General features: G+C 34.5%; 1 protein-coding gene across 1 annotated transcript in view; it reads left to right on the top strand.

The window, feature by feature from the left end:
- Positions 1-7,283: 7,283 nt before the first annotated feature.
- Positions 7,284-22,077, top strand: part of DZIP1L (DAZ interacting zinc finger protein 1 like) — a 57,999-nt gene continuing 43,205 nt past the window's right edge. Inside the window, exon 1 of the mRNA XM_031959797.1 lies at positions 7,284-7,472. Within this exon, the coding sequence (XP_031815657.1) occupies positions 7,299-7,472 (174 nt within the window). The 5' untranslated portion in view covers positions 7,284-7,298. The remainder of the gene's footprint in view (positions 7,473-22,077) is intronic.

The raw sequence follows: 22,077 nt of genomic DNA, 5'->3' as shown, positions 1-22,077 counted from the left end.
TATTTCTTTCCATGTAGTTTATTCTTTTTTAATTATCCAGTGGTATTCCATTATATTGTTATACCACAATTTATTTGGGCCTTCTCCAATCATTAAACATAAACAGTGGGATGCAGTAGGAAGAATGTTGAGTTTCAAATCAGAAGACTTGGACTTGATACACTTAATTGATTTCTACTAAGCAAAACTGAGCAAGTCACAACTTTCTGTCCCTTAAGTTTCTCATCTATAAAATAAGAGTAATGGATTAGATGATGTCTACGGTCCTTCCAACTCTGAATTAATGATCCAAAGGCTGCTTTCAGTTTTTTTTTTTTTTTTTTTTTTTTTACAAATTTAGAAGCAATGAGTATTGTTGTATAGAGAGGTCTTTTTCTTTTAATAATGTCTTTGAACTATGGGATTACTCCATAGTGATTTCATTAGGTCAAGAGGTATAATCAGTTTTGTAACTTGTATGCTGCTGGAATTCTTATATTAAAATATTGCCTAAATTTATAGTTCCAACCAAAAAATGAAAATATATATTTCCCCTCAGTCCTGTTAATATTAGATTTAAATAACATAAATTATTTTGGTCAATTTGATGATATAAATTGCTACCTCAAAGTCGTTTTAATTTACAGTTCTCTGATTAATAGAGAATATGAACAATTTTTCAAGGGAATATTTACAATTCATATTTCTTCCTTTTCAAAAATTGTCTTTTCATATCCTTTTAATCCATTAGAAAAGAGGTAAGCCCTAATAAATTTATGTCATTTGCATATAGATTCTGAATGTCAGACTTCCATCAAATGTTTTAGTAACAAAGATTTTTTTCTAGTCTTTTATTTTGTCCATATTTTTTGTTATTTTTGCACAAGATCTTTTAAAATTCTTCTGTGTTCAACGCTATTTCTTTTGCCTTTAGTAAATTATTCTGCTTTTCCAATAATCTTCCTCTTCTTCACAATTGCACATTTGATTTTCTATATTCTAAATTTTGTTATGGTTTTATTTAATTATAGAAAAGAATCCAATGGTATTTTGATCATATTCCATCCTGGAACACATAGATGATTCCAGATGTATATAGTTCCAGAAAATAAAAGAGGGGAAATACAGGCAGGAGAAGGGGTTACATCCAAAGTAAGAACACTCTGTTTCAAGAAGCCAGCCTCCCAAAATCAGAAAGTTTTGTATTATTACAACTTGTTATATTCAAGATATTATTATATAATAACCCTGAAAAAATAGAATCAAAAGCAGTACCTTCCTATAAATAAATTGACTTTTTTCTGTGTCTTCCTTGATGGCACAGGCAGGAAGGTACCATGGAAGATGGAAATTTCTAGCATGGAAGTTTCCAATTATCAATGATACTAGAAAAGGAAAAAAAGGTATGAGGAAGGACTAGAGAGTATGAATAAATTGTGTTAACATATAGCTAAACTATTAGTATGAATAATGAATCCTCTAAAATGGTTACATGTATTTTGAGTTGTACTATTTGTAGTTGGAGTTATGCAAAACATAGTAATTGGTTCCAGCCCAATGGAAATGCTCTATATAAATTTGAATACATGCAACCATCTCAGAAGATTCATTATTCCTACTACTTGGGCCTCCTTTGGTCTTGCTATATTTGTACACTGATTATTTACATAGATAAGTAAGTCTAAGAAAATTTGAAGAAGAAAAAAAGAACTGAAAATTCAGTAGATCAGCCGTTTCCTATAAGATATAAGACCAAAATTGAGTTTGGAAAGCATTTAAAGATTCTAAGAGGTGAAGAGGAAATGGATTCCAGCCTGGATGTATAAAGGTACAATGGATTGTAAAGCTCAGGAAAAAACAAATAGCCCAATTTACCTAGAACACAGATTATATGAAAGGGCGTGATAATGAGGATGAGTCTAGAAATGAAGGCCAGGACCAGACTGTGAAGAATTTTACTTGTTAAAGTGAGGAGTTTGTGTTTTATCCTTAAGACAGGATGGAACCACTGAAAATAATTAAGTAAGGAAGTGATATAGTCAGACCTGCACTTTAGGAAGATGATTTTGTTAGCTGAGGAAAGAGGGATGAGATGAGAGATGAGAGATTGGAAGCAGAAAGACTAATGAGAAAGTTATTGCAATAGTTAAGGTGAAAGATGTTGATAGCTTGATCTGGGGAAATGACTGTGCTAGTGGAGAGAAAGGGACAGAAGTGAAGGATGCTGTGGAAGATTAGTGATGTCCCTAACAGAAAAAAGGGATGTTAAGAGAAAGAATCGGTTTGGGGAAAAAAAGATATAACATAATTTGGATATGTTGAACTTGATATATCTCTATTATATCAAAGTGAAAATGTATAACAGGCATTTAATGATGTGAAAAAGAAGAGCTCAGAAGAGAGTTGAAGTGTGGATATGTTGAGTTGGGAGACATTTGTCAAGAGATAATCACTGAACCCACATGTCTAGCATATAGTAAAAAATAAATGCTTGTTCTCTTCTCTTTCTGAATCAGTATGCAAATTAACTAGGACAAAGTAAAATTATGAAATTTATTCACTTATGCAATAAACCTTAGAAGCTCTACATCTTAAAAAACCCTAACTTATATATAATTGGCACCTTGTCTTTTTGTTGTAATCATTTATTGTATACAATTTGGCATTGAGTTCACAAGATTTTGTCACATATTACTTTAATTTATCATGAGAAAACATTTTTTAACCACATTGGATAATAAGCATGCTTTAATACATGAACATGTAATCCATTTCTCCAAGTTTAGCCCATGATTTTTATAACCCATAGTTTATAGTAGCCCATAGTTTTTCAGGGGCAATTTAAATAAAACAGTTGTATTACTTGGCCATCAAAGCAACAAAGTCCTGAATAAATTTCCCAATCTTTTGTAGTAAGATTATGGTGTAGAAGAATTCCATCTTTATTTGAGAGATTCTATAATTCTGGAATAATTATAGTAAACATTTTTATCAAAGTTTATCATTCTGTTAATGGAGAAAAGATTTCCAAGCCCCATGAAAATTTAAAAAAAAATCTCTTAAACATATTTTATTTTGGATGGATATTTACCAGTCTGGTGAAGATGATCACTTATATTCTCATTGTATTTCTTCTTTTGTTATAATTTTGAATGAAAAAGTGTTTTATCTGAACAAATTATCTTTTTCTAATCTTTAGTTTGCCTATTTTTATATAGGCCAGAGCTAGATGGGTACAGTTGATAGAGTGCTAGGCTGGGAGTCAGAAACACTTGTTTTCCTCAATTCAAATCTGGTCTCAGACACTTACTCAGCAAAGTTATTTACCTGTTTGGCATAGTTCTTCATCTATAAAATGATTTGGAGAAGAAAATGGCAAACTACTCTAAAATTTTTGCCAAGAAAATCCCAAATGGGATCACAAAGAGTCAGACATGACTGAAAGGACTCTTTGTGTTGTTTTGCCTCTGACAAACATTTTTCCCCATAAAAATATTAGTTGATTTTTTAAATAGTCTCAATGTTCTCCACCTTCAAGAAACATAGATTGCCCTAAAGAGACCTAGTTATCTGGTTCTTTTGAAAAGAATAGGTTTGTTTTCTGAGGATTAATTAGGCTGGTTGGCAGTATCAGGGTGTCAGTTTTTGTCATTGCTTTTCATTTTCAAAACCTCTTTTCTTTGCATTTTGGTGTAACTGAATGGGCTTGAATGATCCTGAAATTCTTGACTAGCTCAAATTAAAAATCATTGCAGTTTATCTGAGTTATTGAAGTATGTTCTTTAATAGCTACAACATTTTCATATTTACTTAAAGCAATATCTTTTCTTTAAAAACCATATAATTAAAAACACAACAAAAGAGAGCAATGGAATTAGGGTATGGCATGAAATCCAGCTTTCAACTGACAAAGAACTAGCTGAAAGTGAAGACACAAGTTCATTCTGACTTTATCTAATCAAAGTCAGACATTCTGTGTCAATCTAGTGTCAATAAAAGCACATAGCTTAGTCATTTTGTCATTAAAAAGAAATGGCATCATAATTATTGTTTGTCTCTAGTAATTCATTTACCACCGAAGGTCACAGGAGTTGAGAAAACTGATGAACTCTGAGGTGTTTGATCAGACATATTGGAATCAGTCAGTTTATTATAAAATAAAAATCAATTTATTAATAAATAAGCACTTATTAAATGTTTGTTATGAATTAGACACTGTGCTCAAGCTCTGGAGATAAAAAGAAAGACAAAGACAACTCTTGCCTTCAAAGAGTTTGCAATCAAATTGGGGAGACAACACATTAAAAAAGAGATTTAAAATGGGGTAGAAGATACCTGATATAGGGGCATGATGCAAGCCAGAATAGTACTTAAGAGAGTCTAGGAGGAGTTATTTCTCCTGTACATTCTCTAATCAGAGGGATGAAGAGCCCCAGGGGTAGGGTTCAGGGGACTGATGAGGTATGAATTACAGGGTGGATATCATTTTGCAGAATGCTGAAATTTCTGGATGACATGTTGAAATCCAGGTGGAAAATGAAGAGGACAGGTATTGAACATGTGAGGATGACTGTGAACTAGGTATTAAAATCTATCACAAAAAAGAAGGTAATAATCTAATTAAATGATGCAAGGTAGATAATTGCAAACAGGATCTGGATGTGATGATATATTTAACCACTAGGTGACCCAGCCAGTCACCTAACTAGATCTTATTCAATAGGAAGCATCAGTAGATAGACTAGCTCATGATTTTGCAGGAGGTGCTATATCTCACCCTCCTGAGGGATTCAAGGTCTCCATGATTCTCAAAGAACTGAAAAATTTTTTAGCTTTGCCTTTCTCTGGTCGACTGAGCCAACTTGACATTTTAATGGAGGTGGGTATTATGACTTGACCCAATTTTGTTAACTCTGATTCTTCATCCTGTGGGCAAAATATTATCTCTTAATAAACTATATTTCATTGAGTCCTAGTCATGAGACTTTGGCATAATGCAAGAGACTCCATGGGAACAGGAAAGTCATGCAAAGCAGACTGTGTATAGTATTTTATTCTTGTTATAGAGGTATTCATATGTAGTCTTAAAGAGAAAAAAAAATATTTTAACCAAAAAAAAAAGATTTTTGAAAAGGGTGCCCATTATATTCAGAGCAATGGAATAAGGATCACTAATTCCTTTCTTTTTCTTTTTTCCTCCAGCTCTCCACCCATCTGAACAAATGCCTGTGATAAAAATTCAGTCATATCTTGTAGTGTTCCCCTTTAACTTTCATCTCTCTAGTCCAGAAGTGTAGGTTTGGGAAGACCTATAGTACTACCTCAGTTGCCTCTGTCTGGCCAATGATCCATGTGTCAGAAGAAGTGCTGCTTCCTTTTTTCTCTTGTGTTGCTCTTGTTTTTCCTGGGTTTGTCTGTTAGTCTTCTCTTCCCCTTCCCTCCTTCTTTCCCCTACCCCCTGCCTCCTTTCTCTTGCCACCAGTCCCAAATCAGGAGATATTTTCTTGACTCAAGAGTTGAACAGAATTCCAAATCTCAGAAGTTCATGCAGATGCAAGGCATTTCTTATCCCATCCAGAGGAAGCATTACAAATACATTATACATCATCTACTATATGGCTATGGGTTGTCAATGCTCTTTTTTTTATTATTAAAGCTTTTAATTTTCAAAAAATATGCATAGATAATCTCCATCATTCAACCTTGTAAAACCTTGCATTCCAAATTTTTTTCTCCTTCCCTTTCCTCATCCCCTTCCCTAGACAGCAAGTAATCCAATATATATTAAATATGTACAAGTCTTTTGTACATATTTCCACAATTATTATGCTGCACAAAAAATCAAATAAAAAAGGAAAAAAAATGAGAAAGAAAAACTAAATGCAAATAACAACAACAAAAAAGGTGAAAATGCTATGCTATGATCAACACTCAGTCCCCACAGATCTCTCTCTGAGTGTAGATAGCTCTCTTCATCACAAGATCATTGGAACTGGCATCAGTCATCTCATTGTTAGAAAAAGTCACGTCCATCAGAATTGATCATCGTATAATCTTGTTGCAGTGTCTAATGATTTCCTGTTTCTGCTTACTTCACTTAGCATCAGTTCATGTAAATCTTTTTAGGATTTTCTGAAATCATCCTGCTGATCCTTTCTTACAGAACAATAATATTCCATAACATTCACATACCATAACTTTTCAGCCATTCTCCAACTGATGAGCATCCACTCAGTTTCCAGTTTCTTGCCACTACAAAAAGGGCTGCTGCAAACCTTTTTGCACATGTGGGTCTCTTTTCCTCCTTTATGATCTCTTTGGGATACAGGCCCAGGAGAGACTGTCAGTGCTCTTAATCCAGGCAGCTTTTAGAAAGTACACAGGTAGCTCTGAACCTGGGGATTTTAGGAAAGAAATAGTTCCATTCACTTATCCTCCACAAAGCCTTTCCTCCAGGAAAAAGGCAAAGAAAGGAGTGGAGACAATACATCATAGTTCTTATACCAATAAATAGCATTAATGGTATTACTAGGAAAGGTGGAATTGTAGGACTAGGACTGACTGACTGATAAGTGGGAGTGACTTTATCTCTCCCTTAGGCTCTCCTTTCCCCTTCCCCCTTCCCACTAGCTGCTGTTTCTGCTTCCTTTTCTTATCTGGCTATCTTTGCCTTTCTTGGCTTTTCTTTGGGTAGCAAGCCTTTCTGTTTCTATCTTACTCTTTTTGCCCTTGATTTCTACTCCATTTATTAAAGCATATTTAAATTTTGGTGCATTCATTGAAAAACAATTTATGATTCCTGTTCTTAGCTAAAAAGAGTTAAATCTTTATCATTTAAAATTCAACAATTGTTAAATCCGAACTACGTACAGGATACCATATTAAGTGATGGGAATACATGGATGAAAAAGGAGGTAGTCTCAACTACTTATACCCTTTAAACCAAACCATATTGATCTTTTGCTTGCATGTGATACTTGATATTTTTTTTTCGCGATACAATGACTCTCAATAGGAAAAAAAATGTCCCCCAGGAAGTAGTGGGAGGAAAGCTGTTTTAGCTGAAAGGAGTGAATTGCAGTGAAATTTTAGGTACTCTGGGAGGCTGATGAATCTGTTTTGGAGGGAAAGGCCCATCTTGGTTTACTCTCTCCTTATTGATAATCATTACCCCTAAATTATAGTTCAGAGTAAAAGGACACATTTGAATACTGTTAATAAGGGATTCCTGGTATTTTTCCTTAGCTAAGAGAACTACAGATTTCTTTTTTTTTTTTTTTTTCCCCAAACAGAAACAAACTTAAAAATAGCTTGCCTTGATGCTGTCAGTTCCCTCCCACTGGTGGGAGGGAGGATGGGGTTGGTCTCATCTGTTTGAATCTAACCACCCAGGAAGCAAGCCCTGTAGGAGTGAATTGCCTCTCCCCCAGGATGCCTTTTACCACAACTCCACAGGAACTTCTGCAGCTGTTTTGTTTTCCCAAGGACTGAAGGTAGGGCACAGTTAAATTCTATCTCCTAGGAAGAGCTCGCTAGCTTCTTATTTTGTTTGGATAGCAACTTCCCAGTGAAAAGGGAACTCTGAATTTTCCAGAGGAATGGAGTGAGGTTGAGGATGGGGGTGGGAGGTTTTCCTTAGCTACAAGGGATTTGGTCCAAGAGTAGAAGAATTTGAAAACGAAAGCCTGGAGACTAAGCAGAAGACGTCTTTCTGGTCTTCTGGTTTTTAATTTATTTTTATTGTGCATGTGTATATGTTTGTTTTTTATTGTGTATGTATTCTTTTTCCTTCCATTTTCTTAAAGAGAGGGGTTGGAAGTAGAAGGTACACTGATCATATGTGGCCCATCCTGTTTAAGTTTTAGAAGACTGAAACTCCCAAAATTCTGCGGGAGAATGTGGGCAAACTACCTTAAGAATTTAACTTAGAAGGGGAGAAGGGAGAGATTGGTTAATATCCCCAAGTTAGAGCAGGATTGTTTCACATTGACTTCATTTGGTTAAATATTAGCGGCTGTGTAAAGTCCTGCATCGCTAAGCAACCCACGAAGGCCCCTTATGTCTCACATTTCATTGCCCAGATTCTACTTGCTGGTATGATTTCTTTCCCTTAAAGTTTAGGCATTTCTTCTCTTTTTCAGTTATTCTTGCCTTTCCTTTTTCTCTGGGCTATTCATAAGGTAATTTAAGAGGGTCTTTACTAGAGTCACAGGTGTTTAACCATGCTGAGGCCAGGAACTCTGTGTTAGTCGCCTCTGCAAAAGGTAGCTTTTGGGGATAATTGCATTTTTACAAAGCAATTTTAAAATTAAAATTAAAATTAGATTTACATTTTAAAAAGCAATTTAAAAGGATCATTTTTCATTATTCTATTTTGGTTAGTGTTTTTATGTTTATTTGCATGCCTATTTTAGATGAAAATGCAGTTTTTCCCTCTTCAGATTAGTGATAGTACTTTTCCTAGACCCATCCTTTGTACTTTCCTTATTTTCCTATATATTTCAGCAAGTTTTAAATCATCTGTTCATCCACTAATTTGTTTTTTAAAATTTAATTAATTTCCCCTAATAAACAGGTATCTTCTCTCCCTCCCATTTCCTTCATCATAATAAATGTGCATAGTCTAGCAAAAAAAAAAAAATACTCACATTGGCCTTTGCCCATAAATGTCTCATTCTGCATTTTGAGTTCATTGCTTATCTGGTAGGAGATGGGGAGTGAGCTTCATTTCTGTATCCTCTGGAATCATGATTTACCATTGTTTAATCAGACTTCTATTTTTTTAAAGGCTGCTTTTCTTTTATAATGTTGTTGTCATTGAATAAATTATTCTCCTAATTTTATTTACTTTCCTCTTTATTAGCTCCTAGAAGTCTTGTTGGCTTCTTTTGGATTGTCATTTCGTCATTTATTACAGCGAAATTCATTTAGCAAAATTTCTTTAGCCACTCTCCAATAAGTGCATATTCTCATTTTCCAAGTTTTTTGTTTGTTTGTTTTGTTGTTGTTTTTATTTTACCACTAAAGAAAGAGCTATTATAAATAGTTTTGTATGTTTGGGTCTTTGCACAACTTCACCCCCCCATTACCTCCTCCTCCTCTTTGGCCTATGATCAAAAGTTATGCAGGTTAGTGATTTTTTTTTTTTGGCTATAGTTTTCAATTGCTTTCCAGAATGGATGGATCAAGTGCTTTTACAAGAGTAATTTTAGTATGGCTATTTTTCCACAATCCCTTCAACATTTGTCATTTTTAACTCTTTTGTCATTTTTGCCAATAGGATGGGATTTTGGTGGGAGCTTAGAATTGCTTTAATTTGTATAACTATTAGTAACTTGGAACATTTTTTTCATGTGATTGTTGATAACGTGGGTTTCTTTCTTTGAAAATTGCTTGCTCATATTTATTTGATTATTTATATATTTAGCCATTATGTTGTAAGCGGTTTAGAAGCATGGCTTTTGTTGCATCTATTTTTGTAATCCAGGGCTTAGCAGAATTCCTTGTGCAAAAAATCCCACCTGTTATATTTACTGTCTGTGTGTCCCTGTGGAAGTATTTCAATTTGTTGTTGTTGCTGCTGTTGCCTCTTCATGACCCCATTTGATGTGTTGTTGGCAAAGATACATGAGTCGTTTGCCATTTCCTTCTCTAGATCTTTTTACACTTGAGGAAACGGAGGCAAACAGGGTTAAGTGACTTGTCCAAGGTCACACAAGTAGTGTGTATGTTTGCCTGAGGCTGGATTTGAGTTCAGAAACATGAGTCTTCCTGACTGTAGGCCTGGTACTCCATCCACTGTACCACCCAGCTATTTCAGTTACTCAATACTCTCCGTAACTTTTAAAGTTGCAGAACAATTACTGATCTGCTTTGGTATAGGGAATTTATTCACAAGGGAATGTATAGGGCAACAAAATCACAGTTTTACATCTAGACCTCAAAAAAATGTTTTTCTCCAGTTTTTTACTTTCTTTCAGATTACCTAATAGAAACCTTACAAGCACTTGAAAGAGAATTTCAGATTATGGGATCCATTTGGATGCATTCTTTTTCTAAGATAATTTAATTGAGAAGGAACAGGATGAATGAGAGTAGTACTGATTAAGTTCAGAGTTAAGGTCAGAGTTATATTTTTGTGGGCCTTACTCAGAATGGGTTTGGGTGAAGGGGATTTGTGGGGTCCTCAAACTTTTTAAATAGGGGGCCAGTTCACTGTCCCTCAGACAATGTTGGAGGGCCGGACTGTAGTAAAAACAAAAACTTTGTTTTGTGGGACTTTAAATAAAGAAACTTCATAGCTCTGGAGGGGGATAAACTGCTCAGCTGTTGCATCTGGCCCCCGGGACGTAGTTTGAGGACCCCATTCTGTCCTGAGTAAACTAGTAAAAGGATTGGGTGACTGCAGAGAGAGATATTTAGAAGACCTTAAGAGTTTGGAACTATAATCCAATCACTTGTTTATGTTCTTGTGTATAGTAGTAGAAAGGATTTGGGCCCTCTTCCCTTTAGTTAATAGCATTGCAGAAATTAAAGAACAATTAACATATGAATATGTAAATAAAGTTTAAAGATAACTACTTTATGTTCTTGTTGTTTCTTTATTAAGTGGGGGAAAGTTTCTCTGAGACTGCCCGTTAAATAGATGACAATTGATCATTCTTCTTTTGGTTTTTAGAAAGCTAAGCCCAGGGCCTGGAGACAGGCAGACTGATATTCTGAATTCAAATCCGGTCTCTGATACTTACTAGCTGTGTGATCTGGACAAGTTTCTTAAGCATGTTTTCCTCAGTCTTCTGAGGAAAAGAGGAAGGAGAAGGAAATGGCAAACTGCTCCAGCATCTTTGCCAAGAAAACTACAAATGGGATCATGACTGAAATGACTGAATAACCCCAAGCCTGCTAGCCTCAGTGGGGGGGAGTTGCGGGCCGTGTTACTCCCACCCCGGGCACTGGGAACTTGGGGGATTTCCTCTTCTCCCCTCTACCTCTCCACAGCCTGCCTCCGCCCAACAACACGACTCGCTTCTCGCCGAGGAAGGAAGCAGTTTGGAAAGTAAAGTAGGACGAGGCAGGCAGCAAGATCACACGTTTTCTAGACAGATGTCCAGGGGCAGTCACCAGATTTCAGGAGGTAAAGAATCTTAGCAGTTTGCAGTTAGCTGAGGAGAGGAGACAGACCCAGAGGGAGCTGCCAGAGGACTCCATTAGAAGGGGAAGGACCCAAGGGATTCTGCAGTCCTGGAGAGAGAGGAGTTTTCTGGGCCATGGACGATTTGCATGCATTATTTAATACAATTGTTTGTACCTACCCTTTTCCCGGGCTAATAGGGGAAAATGTTTGGGGGTTACTGTCCTTAAGGGGTGTGTGTATATGTATGTATGTATGTACAGATATATATATAATACATACACATATATCATTATATTATCATCACATATATAACATAATGTGTGATTAGTAGATGTATATATGTACATCTACTACACACATATAATTTAATGAACTCTTTTTCTTTGAGTTAATTGTACCTACTGGGTGGTTATTACAGGTAATTATGAATTATTGTTTTAGGAGATTGAACATTAAGGGTGTCTTTGGATCCGAAGAACCTCCTTCTGAGAGACCCAACCTACTAGTAAAACTTAAGTTGTTGAGTATACTTTTTAGAGGGAGTGCCTTGCACACATATACTACAGGATTGGTATATATACTATATATAGTATACCATAGTAGTTAGTATTTTTATATACATTACATAGTATATAGTATATATATACATAGTATATATAGTATAACATAGTATATGTATGATATAGTGTATGTATAGTAGTTTAGTAAACATATATAGTATATGTAGAATATAGTTATGTATAGTAGTTTAGTTAATATATATAGTATATGTATAATATAGTAGTTATGTACAATGTATGTATAGTAGTTTAGTAAACATATATAGTATATGTAGAATATAGTTATGTATAATAATTTAGTAAATATATATATATATATATATAAATGTTTTAATAATGTGGTTATAGTATTTACATGCAATAATCCTGCAAATTAGTATATTTTAGCCAATATATTAACATTTAAATATGAAAATTGTTAGGACCAGCTGTGATGTCAATATTGAAAATCTTCATAGAACAGATAAATAGTTCTAGATTTCCCTTAAATGGGAGAAAAATTGATGAATTCCACAGTAGTTGGGAAATAGCTGCCAAGGTAAATTGTCCTGCTGGTATTCTCTTAAAAGAATACTTTATTTTTCCTGGCCCTATCAAGGGCGATTTTTTTCTTCTTTTTTTTTTTTTTCCTGAAGCAATTGAGGGTAAGTGATTTGACTAGAGTCACATAGCTTGGAAGCATTAAGTGTCTGAGGCTGGATTTAAATTCAGATCCTTTTGACTTTAGGGCCAATGCTCTATCTACTACACAATCTAATTGCCCCAACTACTATTTTGTTTTAGCTTTTCCATGTATTCTTTAAATTTAAATGGCATTCATTTGTATTTTCTCTTTTCCAAAAGATGAATCTTTATTTTTCCTCCTCTCAAAATTTTTATTTACTGATTTCCCTATTTCAGAAACATTCTTTCAATTCTTCAGCCTTTTCTCTTCTTAATGTTTTACCCCCTTAGATCTATAACAGCAACAGGAATAGTTAATGTAGTTTGCAAAGCCTGTGAATGTTCATTCTCAGTTTTTGAAAACTTCGTAGATTAGTATTAGAAATGACCCCTTAGATTGTTTTACCCAATGATGTTTTCTTTTTTCTCTTGATATCTCCTAATGTGAAAAACTTTTAAAAAGAAAAAAAACCAAATGACTCACAACCCTAGCCTTGTCTTAGTACTGTGCCAGCAAGTACCTTCTTCAGATTTTGTTTTGGGATGACATGAAGGTACACACAGATCATTCAACAGTTAGTTGAGGGGATTTCCTTTCCTTTTTTCTCCATCCGTCCTCATTTCTGCCCTTACCCTTCAATATTTTTCTACTTGCTCAGAAAGAGACACTATAGAAAGCTTCAGAGAGTCCCTAACAGGATAAGGATATTCAATCACAATAGTACTATACACACACACACACACACACACACAACAAATATATAAATTACTAATCATGATACATCCATCAAGTCTTAAGGGTGCTCACCCTATATGGGTGGGCCTTTTTATGTGCTTAGGGGACCTAGAGGTAAAGTCAATATAGCCAAAAATCTGGAGGCTGCATCAAGGTAGGCAGAAATTGAGCCTTACCCATTTTCTGGGCAATCAAGTCCTGGGGGTGAGGATGCAGCACTATTATAATAGACAGAGGGAAAGGTGATGAATGCCTGAACTAGATTGGGACACTGTGAGCTAGAAAGAAGGGGATGGATGCTAGCTGTGTAGTTATGGGAGAGGACACAGGACTTTGTAACTGTGAATGTGGATTGAGATGAGAAAGATGGAAGAATCAATATGATTCTCAAATTTTAAACCTCAGGGTGGTGGTGACGAATCCATAAATAAGTATATTTGGAAGGGGTGGGGCAAGTTTAAGAGGAAAGATGAGTTTGGTTTTAAAATACATCAGGGGGACATTCAGATAGAAATGTTTATTAGATAGTTTAACTATGAAATGAATTCCAATCTTTGAGAGTTTTTGTTTTTGTATTTTGAAGGAAGGAAAACACAATATAATTGATTCTATCCTCAATACCCAATACAATGTCTTGTACATGGTAGATGTCTGATAAATTGTTCTTTAATTAAATTATTGAATGAATGAAGAGACTTGAAAGAATATCCCTTTGTCAATAGCTTTTTTCCTCCAAGTTTTGGATGGTATTTCCATTCTACCCCCCTCTTTCTTACCCCTTCTTGTCCCTAATCTCAGGCTAAAAATTTCCACAGATAGCCAAGTCTTTTACAAATGTTTACTGAAAGCTTTTGGAATTGGGGAAGCAACAAGAGAAATTTCTTTTCTTGATGTACTCATCTGTCTCAACACATTTCTAATCCTGAGAGATTTATTAAACCCCAAGAGTATAATACTAATGAGAAAGAAGAAAGATTAATTGTCAAGATTAAGTTCTTTAAATATTTTAAAAATTGGTTAGGAATTTTAAGTCTCCCAAATTCATTATTATTTTTAGTTCATTTTGTTTTGTTTTACCCCTCGCCCTTTCTTTTCTGCCTCCACTTTCATTTTTTAAACTATGGTTGCTTTTCATGTGTACATAGTACTGTTTGTAAACGATGTATTGTTGTTTCCTTGGTTGCCCCAACAATTAGAGCTAATAACCTGAGGATGGCAGTTTTCTCTATGGGCTTGTTTCTTCCCTGGATAGGTGCCAGAAGTTTGTCTGATGAGCATACAAATAATCATGACATTTTGCACTACAGATAGAGCAATAGGTATGGCCTTTTTGAATTTTTCTCTCACTTAACTTGAAAAAGAAACAGAAGGAAGATTTAATTATGGTTTTCTATGTATGTTAAGAAATAATAGTTGAATTTAGTCATACAACTGTTTATCAACTTCATTTTTTTAAAAATTAAAAACACCACTAACTAAAACAAATGATTACACATAAACAACAAAAAGCAATAATCAAGAATATAAACATTAACAAAACAAATCATCAAATGAAAACATGGAAAATTAGTAATAAGATCATACAATAAAACACTTAATATATGATATGTTTTGGCAAAATAGAACTCAAAAATCTCAAACAAGGGAAAAAAACCTGCCCTTTCTGTCTCCCTTTCAGACTCAACAATTGTTATGATAATACTTGGCATTTATATAGCTTTTTAAAAGTTGCAAAGTACTGAGGCAGCTAGGTAGTGCAGTGGATAAAAAGTACCAGCCTTGAAGTCAGGAGGACCTGAGTTCAAATTTGATCTCAGACACTTAACACTTCCTAACTGTGAGACCCTGGGTAAGTCACTTAACCCCAATTGCCTCAGCAAAATAAATAAATAAATTAATTAATTAATTAAAATTTAAAAAACATTGCAAAGTATCCTGGGAGGTAGGTCCTATTTTTACTTCTATTTTATAAAGGAGGAAATGGAGGCAGGCAGAGAGATTAAGTGATGAATTACAGATGAATTAATGAATTGATTTGTAATTTGAGTTTTTCTTCTCTTTAAAAAATATAATTGATTGCTTTCAAATTAGTTGTTTTCTTGGTTTTTGTGAAATCTGATATAAAGATAGTTTTTTTTATAAAGACAGATTTTGACATAAACTAGAGAATTCTAAGAAGTAGAGTAGTTCTACAAAGGACTAGGCTATTTTTTGAGGTAACAAGCTAATTCGTAGCACAATAGTTCAAGCAGAGACAGAATGACCACCTGTCAGTGATCGCATAGAAGGAAGTTTTGTGCTAATTGAGAGACTGAACTAGATGAATCTGTGTTAAGTGTTGTGCAGAACTTTGTGATGTAAGAAATTAACAGGAGTGTGTTGGTTAATGTTTAATAATGTTTAGTTATTCAGGAAAAAAAATGTACCCATGTCACCTTTTAAAGTTTTATCTACATTATTAACATTTATCCTATCACTTTCTCAAATGTGGACAATCAACAAAACAATAAATCAAACTCTTGTTTGTAGCATTTACCTTCTGAGTGAATATTCATCCTGAAAATGCCATTAGAATTGGCTCCTAAGTATTTATATTATTATTCTAGTGGTTCCTTACAATTTTAAAATTCTATGGTTTTAATTATTTTTTGTCATAAAGATAGACTCAGAGTCTATTAGAAACTAGATTATTGCTCTTGTTTCTGTTATTAATTAGTGATTAATTGAGTAACTTAGAAACTTTCAGAGAACTCAAGGTACTTACTGTATATACATATATATATATATTTATATTTTTTGCTAAGGCAATTGGGATTAAGTGACTTGCCCAGGGTTGCACAGGTAGGAAGAGTTAAGTGTCTGAGATCAGATTTGAACTTAGGTCCTCCTGACTTCGGGGGTGTTGCTCTATCCACTGCACTACCTGGCTGACCCATTGTATATTTTATATACCCTTTATAACATACCTGTGGTATAAAAAGTGATCTCATCTTAGCTATGGTGATACCATGGGAAAAAAAATCCAGGCCTTGTCAATGCTGTTTGCTCTGAATCCGATGTTAGAGAACCCATTAATGAGATATGAGTCCTGTTCTCATGAAAATTCTGTTCACCAAAGACAAGACAAACTGAGAAACAGGGAAATTTAATCCAAAGAAGACATGTTCAGGTAAAACTAGTGAGAGTTTTGTGAAATTTATCAATTCTCAAAGTCTTAGAGGAAGATGGTTATATAACTTGTCTATATCTCTAAAACAATGAGGAAATGAATCTATTACAGTAAATCTTCAATTTACAAACAGGATATATTTTTTAAAAATCCCTTTGTAATTTGATTGTTTGAAACTAACAGCCCATTTCTCCAGAAACCCACAAAGTCTTAGGATCATAGAACCAAAGGATGAGCAAATATAATAAAAATGACAATACTACCTAAGTTAATCTACTTATTTAGTGCCATACCAATCAAACTCCCAAGAAATTATTTTATAGTTCTAGAAAAAATAGTAACAAGATGCATCTGGAAGAACAAAAGGTCAAGATTTTCAAGGAATTAGTGGAAAAAATGCAAATGAAAGTGACCTAGCTGTACCAGACCTAAAACTATATTATAAAGCAGCGGTCATCAAAACCATTTGGTACTGGCTAAGAAATAGAGTAGTCGATCAGTAGAATAGATTAGGTTCACAGGACAAAATAATCAATGACTATAGTAATCTAGTGTTTGACAAATCCAAAGACCCCAGCTTTTGGGATAAGAACTTGCTATTTGACAAAAACTGCTAGGAAAATAGGATCATAGAACTAAGAGTACTTGTTATTACAGATATAATTTAGGCTAACAATTTGTGGCATAACATTTTTTTTCTATGAGAAAATGCATGTTGTAATGTATCTAGAGGAAATTAAGGATACCACTCTCCTTTTAATTCCTCTTTTTCATTTGAAAATATAGTATTTAATAGAAATATTACATTGTAAGGGAAAGGTAGGTAGCACTGTTTACAGAGTGCCAGGCCTGGCGTCAGGATGATCTGAATTCATTTCCAGCCTCAAGTACTTAGTACGGTGTGACTCTTACTCCTGTTTGCCTCAGTGTCTGCATGTACAAAATGAGCAGAAGAAGGAAATGGCAAACCACTCCAGGACTTTGCCAAGAAAACTCCAAATGATGTCTAAAAGAGTCAGACACAAATGACATGATTGAACAACAAATCACATTGTAAACAAATTCACTGATCCATCAATTTAAGGTGCATTCTTACCAGTCACATAAAAACTGTTGTTTGTCCTTCATTCCTGAAGGTGGACCATGATATCAGGGAAATGATGCCATGAAATACAAGTGAAATGGATTTCAGGAGGGAGGCTGGGCAAGGTCCCCTGCCTCACTTTCCCCTCCAGAGCCATCTGGGTGCACTGGTCAGATAAAAATCAGGATGACTGGAGATGCTCTGGATGCAATGGGAGACCTTGGTCTTTTTTAAGCTGAAGTCTTTCCCAGGTCTCAGATTGACTGAGGCTGCACTCATGAAGTTATTAAGGGTAGGTAACAATTGAGGTACCCCCTTTACCTAGTCAAACACAAATTTAAATACAAAAAAAGTAAAAATAAAAGGTAGAAAACATGATATTTCAAAGGAATTTTATTAGAGACATGTCAGCCAGATTCAGAAGATTTTCCCAGACTCAGAAGATTTAGACATGGAAGCAGCAGCAACACATAGAAGAATAAAGGAAAATTAGTCACCCCGAAGACTCCAAAGGGATGAATAAAAGTATTATCATCCTAGTAAGGATGAGGTCATGGAGGAAGTTATAATTGTTTGAAAGGGGGATCTACAAAATGAAATGTTTTAGAAAGAGCATCAGAAGTCAACAATTTCAACAAAATCTATCTGGAACTATAAGACTATCCCTACTAGACAATTTGTTTTTCTGGGAGCAGGGCCCAAACCTGGTCAGTGTACGTATCTATCTCTCTTAACACCTGGCAGAACACACATTGCACATAATGGTTGATTAAAAAAAAGTATTGAATAAATATTAAATGAACCTGGTACACTTAAAAGAGCACAGGCAGTTTAAGCAAATCTTAGTAGACAGCCTTTTCAGTGTTATGGTCTTTATACTTAAAAATCCTTTGAAGGTTCAGTTTTTGCTTTTAACTTCCATTGTTTTATGCTAACAAGCATATAAAGCAAACCTGTGTCTGGGTGGAAGACAGTCTACAGGAATCTATTTAGTCTAAGAAGCATAGTAAATATAGTGATGGACTTAGAGTGTGGAAGATCTGAATTAAAATCCTGTCTCAAATATTAGCTATATGATCCTGGTCAAGTCCCAATCTCTTCCAGCCTCAATTTCCTATCTGTAAAAGTAAAGTTCATGTTGTATTTTAAGTAAAATTTAACAATAGCTATTACCTCCTAGGATTGTTGTGGGGATCAAATGAGATGATTCTTTAAAGTGCTTTGAAAACTTTAATGCATGTGTGTCTAATTTATATTTTAATATATTTAACATCTACTGGTCATCCTGCCATCTGGGGGAGGGGGTGGGGGGAAAGAGGGGAAAAATTGGAACAAGAGGTTTGGCAATTGTCAATGCTGTAAAGTTACCCATACATATAATCTGTAAATAAAAGGCTATTAAAACAAAAAAAAATGAAAAAATGAAAAAAAAAAAGAAAAAAAAGAAAACTTTAATGTATAAATGCTATTATAATTTGACTTTCCTCAATCACCTTGCATAAAGCAAATCCTTTGTGCATTCATGTAATAAGGATCATGAATCTTTTGGCATCTATTGTATGGATTTTTAGAAGACTGGCTTTTCTATTTCACTTTTTTTTATTTTGTACAGCTTATATTAACTTGTCACAATTGTCAATATCTTCAAACACTTGACACTTTTCCCTTTCAACTCTTGTGTAGTAACCCCCTCACACATGGATATCTCTGGTGTGGGAATCTTTGGGAACTCTCCATGGAAAAACTAGAGACTTTCTAGGATGATATCCATGATGAGATTTTTCTTTTGGGTCCAAAGTGGCAGATTTGAGGCAGGCTTACTGAAGATATACCCCTCTGAGCCAATACCTTCAAAAATGTTTTTTCATAACCACTTTGCCTTCATCTTACTCTTCAAAAAAATATGAAGAACTTTCATTGAAATTTTAGGAATTGATTTATAAGCCAGAGACATCGAACATTTCAGTTAGAATGGGACATATTACAAAATAATAGGATAGGGATTAGACTTGTGATTTCGTTGGTACAAGGAATTCCTAAGAAGTTCTATCTATTAAGATCAGCAATAGTCTGGGACACTGAGAGGATGGGCGATTTGCTCAGTGTCACACAGGCAATATATATCAGAGGCAGAATTTCATGGCTTTGAAATCTCTATCTATGATACTAGACTGCTCTTCAGAAATTTTCTAAGTTCTAGTAACTTATCTTTCTTTTTTTTCCCCTTATTTTTCTTTTCATGGACTGTTCCAGTTGAATATAAGATGTTTCCTTACCAGTAGATTGGCTACTTGGTGATACTTTCTTTGATTATGGCAACCCAATGAAATTTTATTTAAAATACAATATGAACTATAACACTTGATCATAGGGTAACATGAGCATAGTAATACAGAAGATAATTTTCTCTATGAAAATGAAATTAATTTGGACCTTGCTGTTTAATGATAATTGGTTTTGGGTTGGAACATTTCTTACACAGAAGAAGCTCAAACATCTGAATATATTTTGTAAAGATTCAGATTTTCCTAAAAACAAAGCAGATAAGGAGGCTTCAGGGAAATTCACTTATCTCTATGTTATTTCTCTATTTTTGACTGTGGATAAGGGAGCCTGGTAATGAGAAAGCACCTGAAACCTGAGTAATGAGAAGGACTTCTCTATTCCTTGGTGGCTTGGTTTCTAGGTAACCTGGAGCAGTTAGATTTGGCTTTGTCTTCTGTCAGTTCTTGCAAGAAAAGCCACAAAAACGCAAGATGTGGTAAAGCAGAGGTGAGTTTTGAGATGATAGGGAACTACCTAAGGAGCATTCCTTCATCTTAAGTTTTCTAGGTAATTGTATCTATTTGAAAGGTGTTCTGTTGTCCCTTATGGTCTTGTATAATGGTGCTGCATCCTTGGAGTATCTCTACTAGGAAATGAGTGTTTCAGTTATAGTGATGTTTATTTTTTGGAAGGGTAACCAGATGTCCTTATTGTGAGAAATACCCAAGATTTATGCTACCTATTCTACAAATGACAATGAGAAAGCAGCCTTGCTGAATGACGACCAGAAGAATGTCAGCTCACCAAGTGTCTAGACAGTTTTTCCTTGTTCTTGGAGTCAGTCATGATGTTTCTGACAGCATGGAGCTCTGAAAGCCCCCCAAAGCAAATGCTAAGCTCTTGCTGATATAGTAATGCTACATTAATTTGGACCTAAGATTTCTCCTCAGGACTGGGCTTGATGATATCTGTGAAATAAAAGTTCACTAAAGACATTTAACCTACCTGAGACAATAATCTGCTTTAAAGAAAGTTAGCAAATTGCTTTTTTCTCATATTTCCCCTTTTTGATCTGATTTTTTTGTGTGTACATGATAATTGTGGAAATAGGTATAGAAGAATTGCACATGTTTAACCTATATTGAATTACTTACTTTTTAGGGGAAGAGGTGAGGGAAAGGGAGGGAGAAAGGAAAGGTTTTGCAAGTTTGAATGTTGAAAATTATCTTTGCATATATTTTGTAAATAAAAAGATATCATTTAAAAAAAGACTGTTAGCAAAAAATATTTATGTAAATAATATGTTAATTATAAAGTATCAGTCACTGTTCCTTAAAGCACATTTCATAAGGTCATCATTGACTTATGCCTTATTACCTTTGGGCTTATTTTACTGTGTTACCTGAGATCTTTAGGACCTCTGAGATCCTTGCTTGTCCACTATTTTTTTTATAATACTATAATTCTTTTAAAGTAAAATTTAATTCAGGATCTTCATTAATTCCAATTGTCTTACCTTTACTCTGCAATAAGTCTAAATCAGTGAGATTTTACTGTATGATTACTATCTATTCAAATTCTTTCTTGACAACTGCATTATTCTTATTTTTTTCAAATATTGAGTTGGGTCTAAATTATAGAAATCTTATTAACTTCCAGTTTTATGTCTCTGTTACTAAAGGCAATTATAACAACAATAATAAAAATAGAAATAATGACAGATAAAGTGGTGTGATAGAGAGTGTGCTAGATTTGGAATAAGAAGAGTGGGGTTTGAATCTCAGCTCTGACTTTTATTAAGTCATGGAACTCTAAGTCCGTTAGCCTGTTTGTTCATTTGTAAAATGGTGATAATACTATCCTAAATGCTCAAACATATTATATAGGTATTGTCTTCTTTGATAGTAAGATAGTAAGTCTTTCATTGGGCTATTGTGTGGAAAGTATTTGGTAAACTATCAAACAAAATCTCAGAAGAGGTTATTTACCTATATTCAAACAGGAATTCTTTCTACAGAACCCCTGACAAGTGGTCATCTTAGCCATTTCTTGAAGATCTTTAATGAAAAGGAACCTTCTATCTCTCATTCCATTTTGGGAAATCTCTAATCATGAGGAAATTTTCCCTTACGCTCAACCTAAATCTTCTTCTGTACCTTTCTCTCATTTGTGTAGGCAGAAATTATTTATAGGAGCCTTTATAATTTAAAGAGAACTCATGCCCTCTCTCATTCTCTCTCTCTCTCTCTCTCTCTCTCTCTCTCTCTCTCTCTCTCTCTCTCTCTCTCTCTCTCTTTCTCTCTCTCTCACACACACACACACACACACGTATATTCCCTCTCTCTCTTTCTCATATTTATATACACACATATATATTTATTTATATATGGAGCCTTTATAATTTAAAGAGAACTCATGCCCTCTCTCATTCTCTCTCTCTCTCTCTCTCACACACACACACACGTATATTCCCTCTCTCTCTTTCTC

Source organism: Sarcophilus harrisii, chromosome 3 (assembly GCF_902635505.1).
Source record: "Sarcophilus harrisii chromosome 3, mSarHar1.11, whole genome shotgun sequence".
In the NCBI taxonomy this organism is placed as follows: domain Eukaryota; kingdom Metazoa; phylum Chordata; class Mammalia; order Dasyuromorphia; family Dasyuridae; genus Sarcophilus; species Sarcophilus harrisii.
The sequence above is the reverse complement of the archived record's forward strand: the minus strand, read 5'-3'. Positions and strand labels throughout refer to the sequence as shown.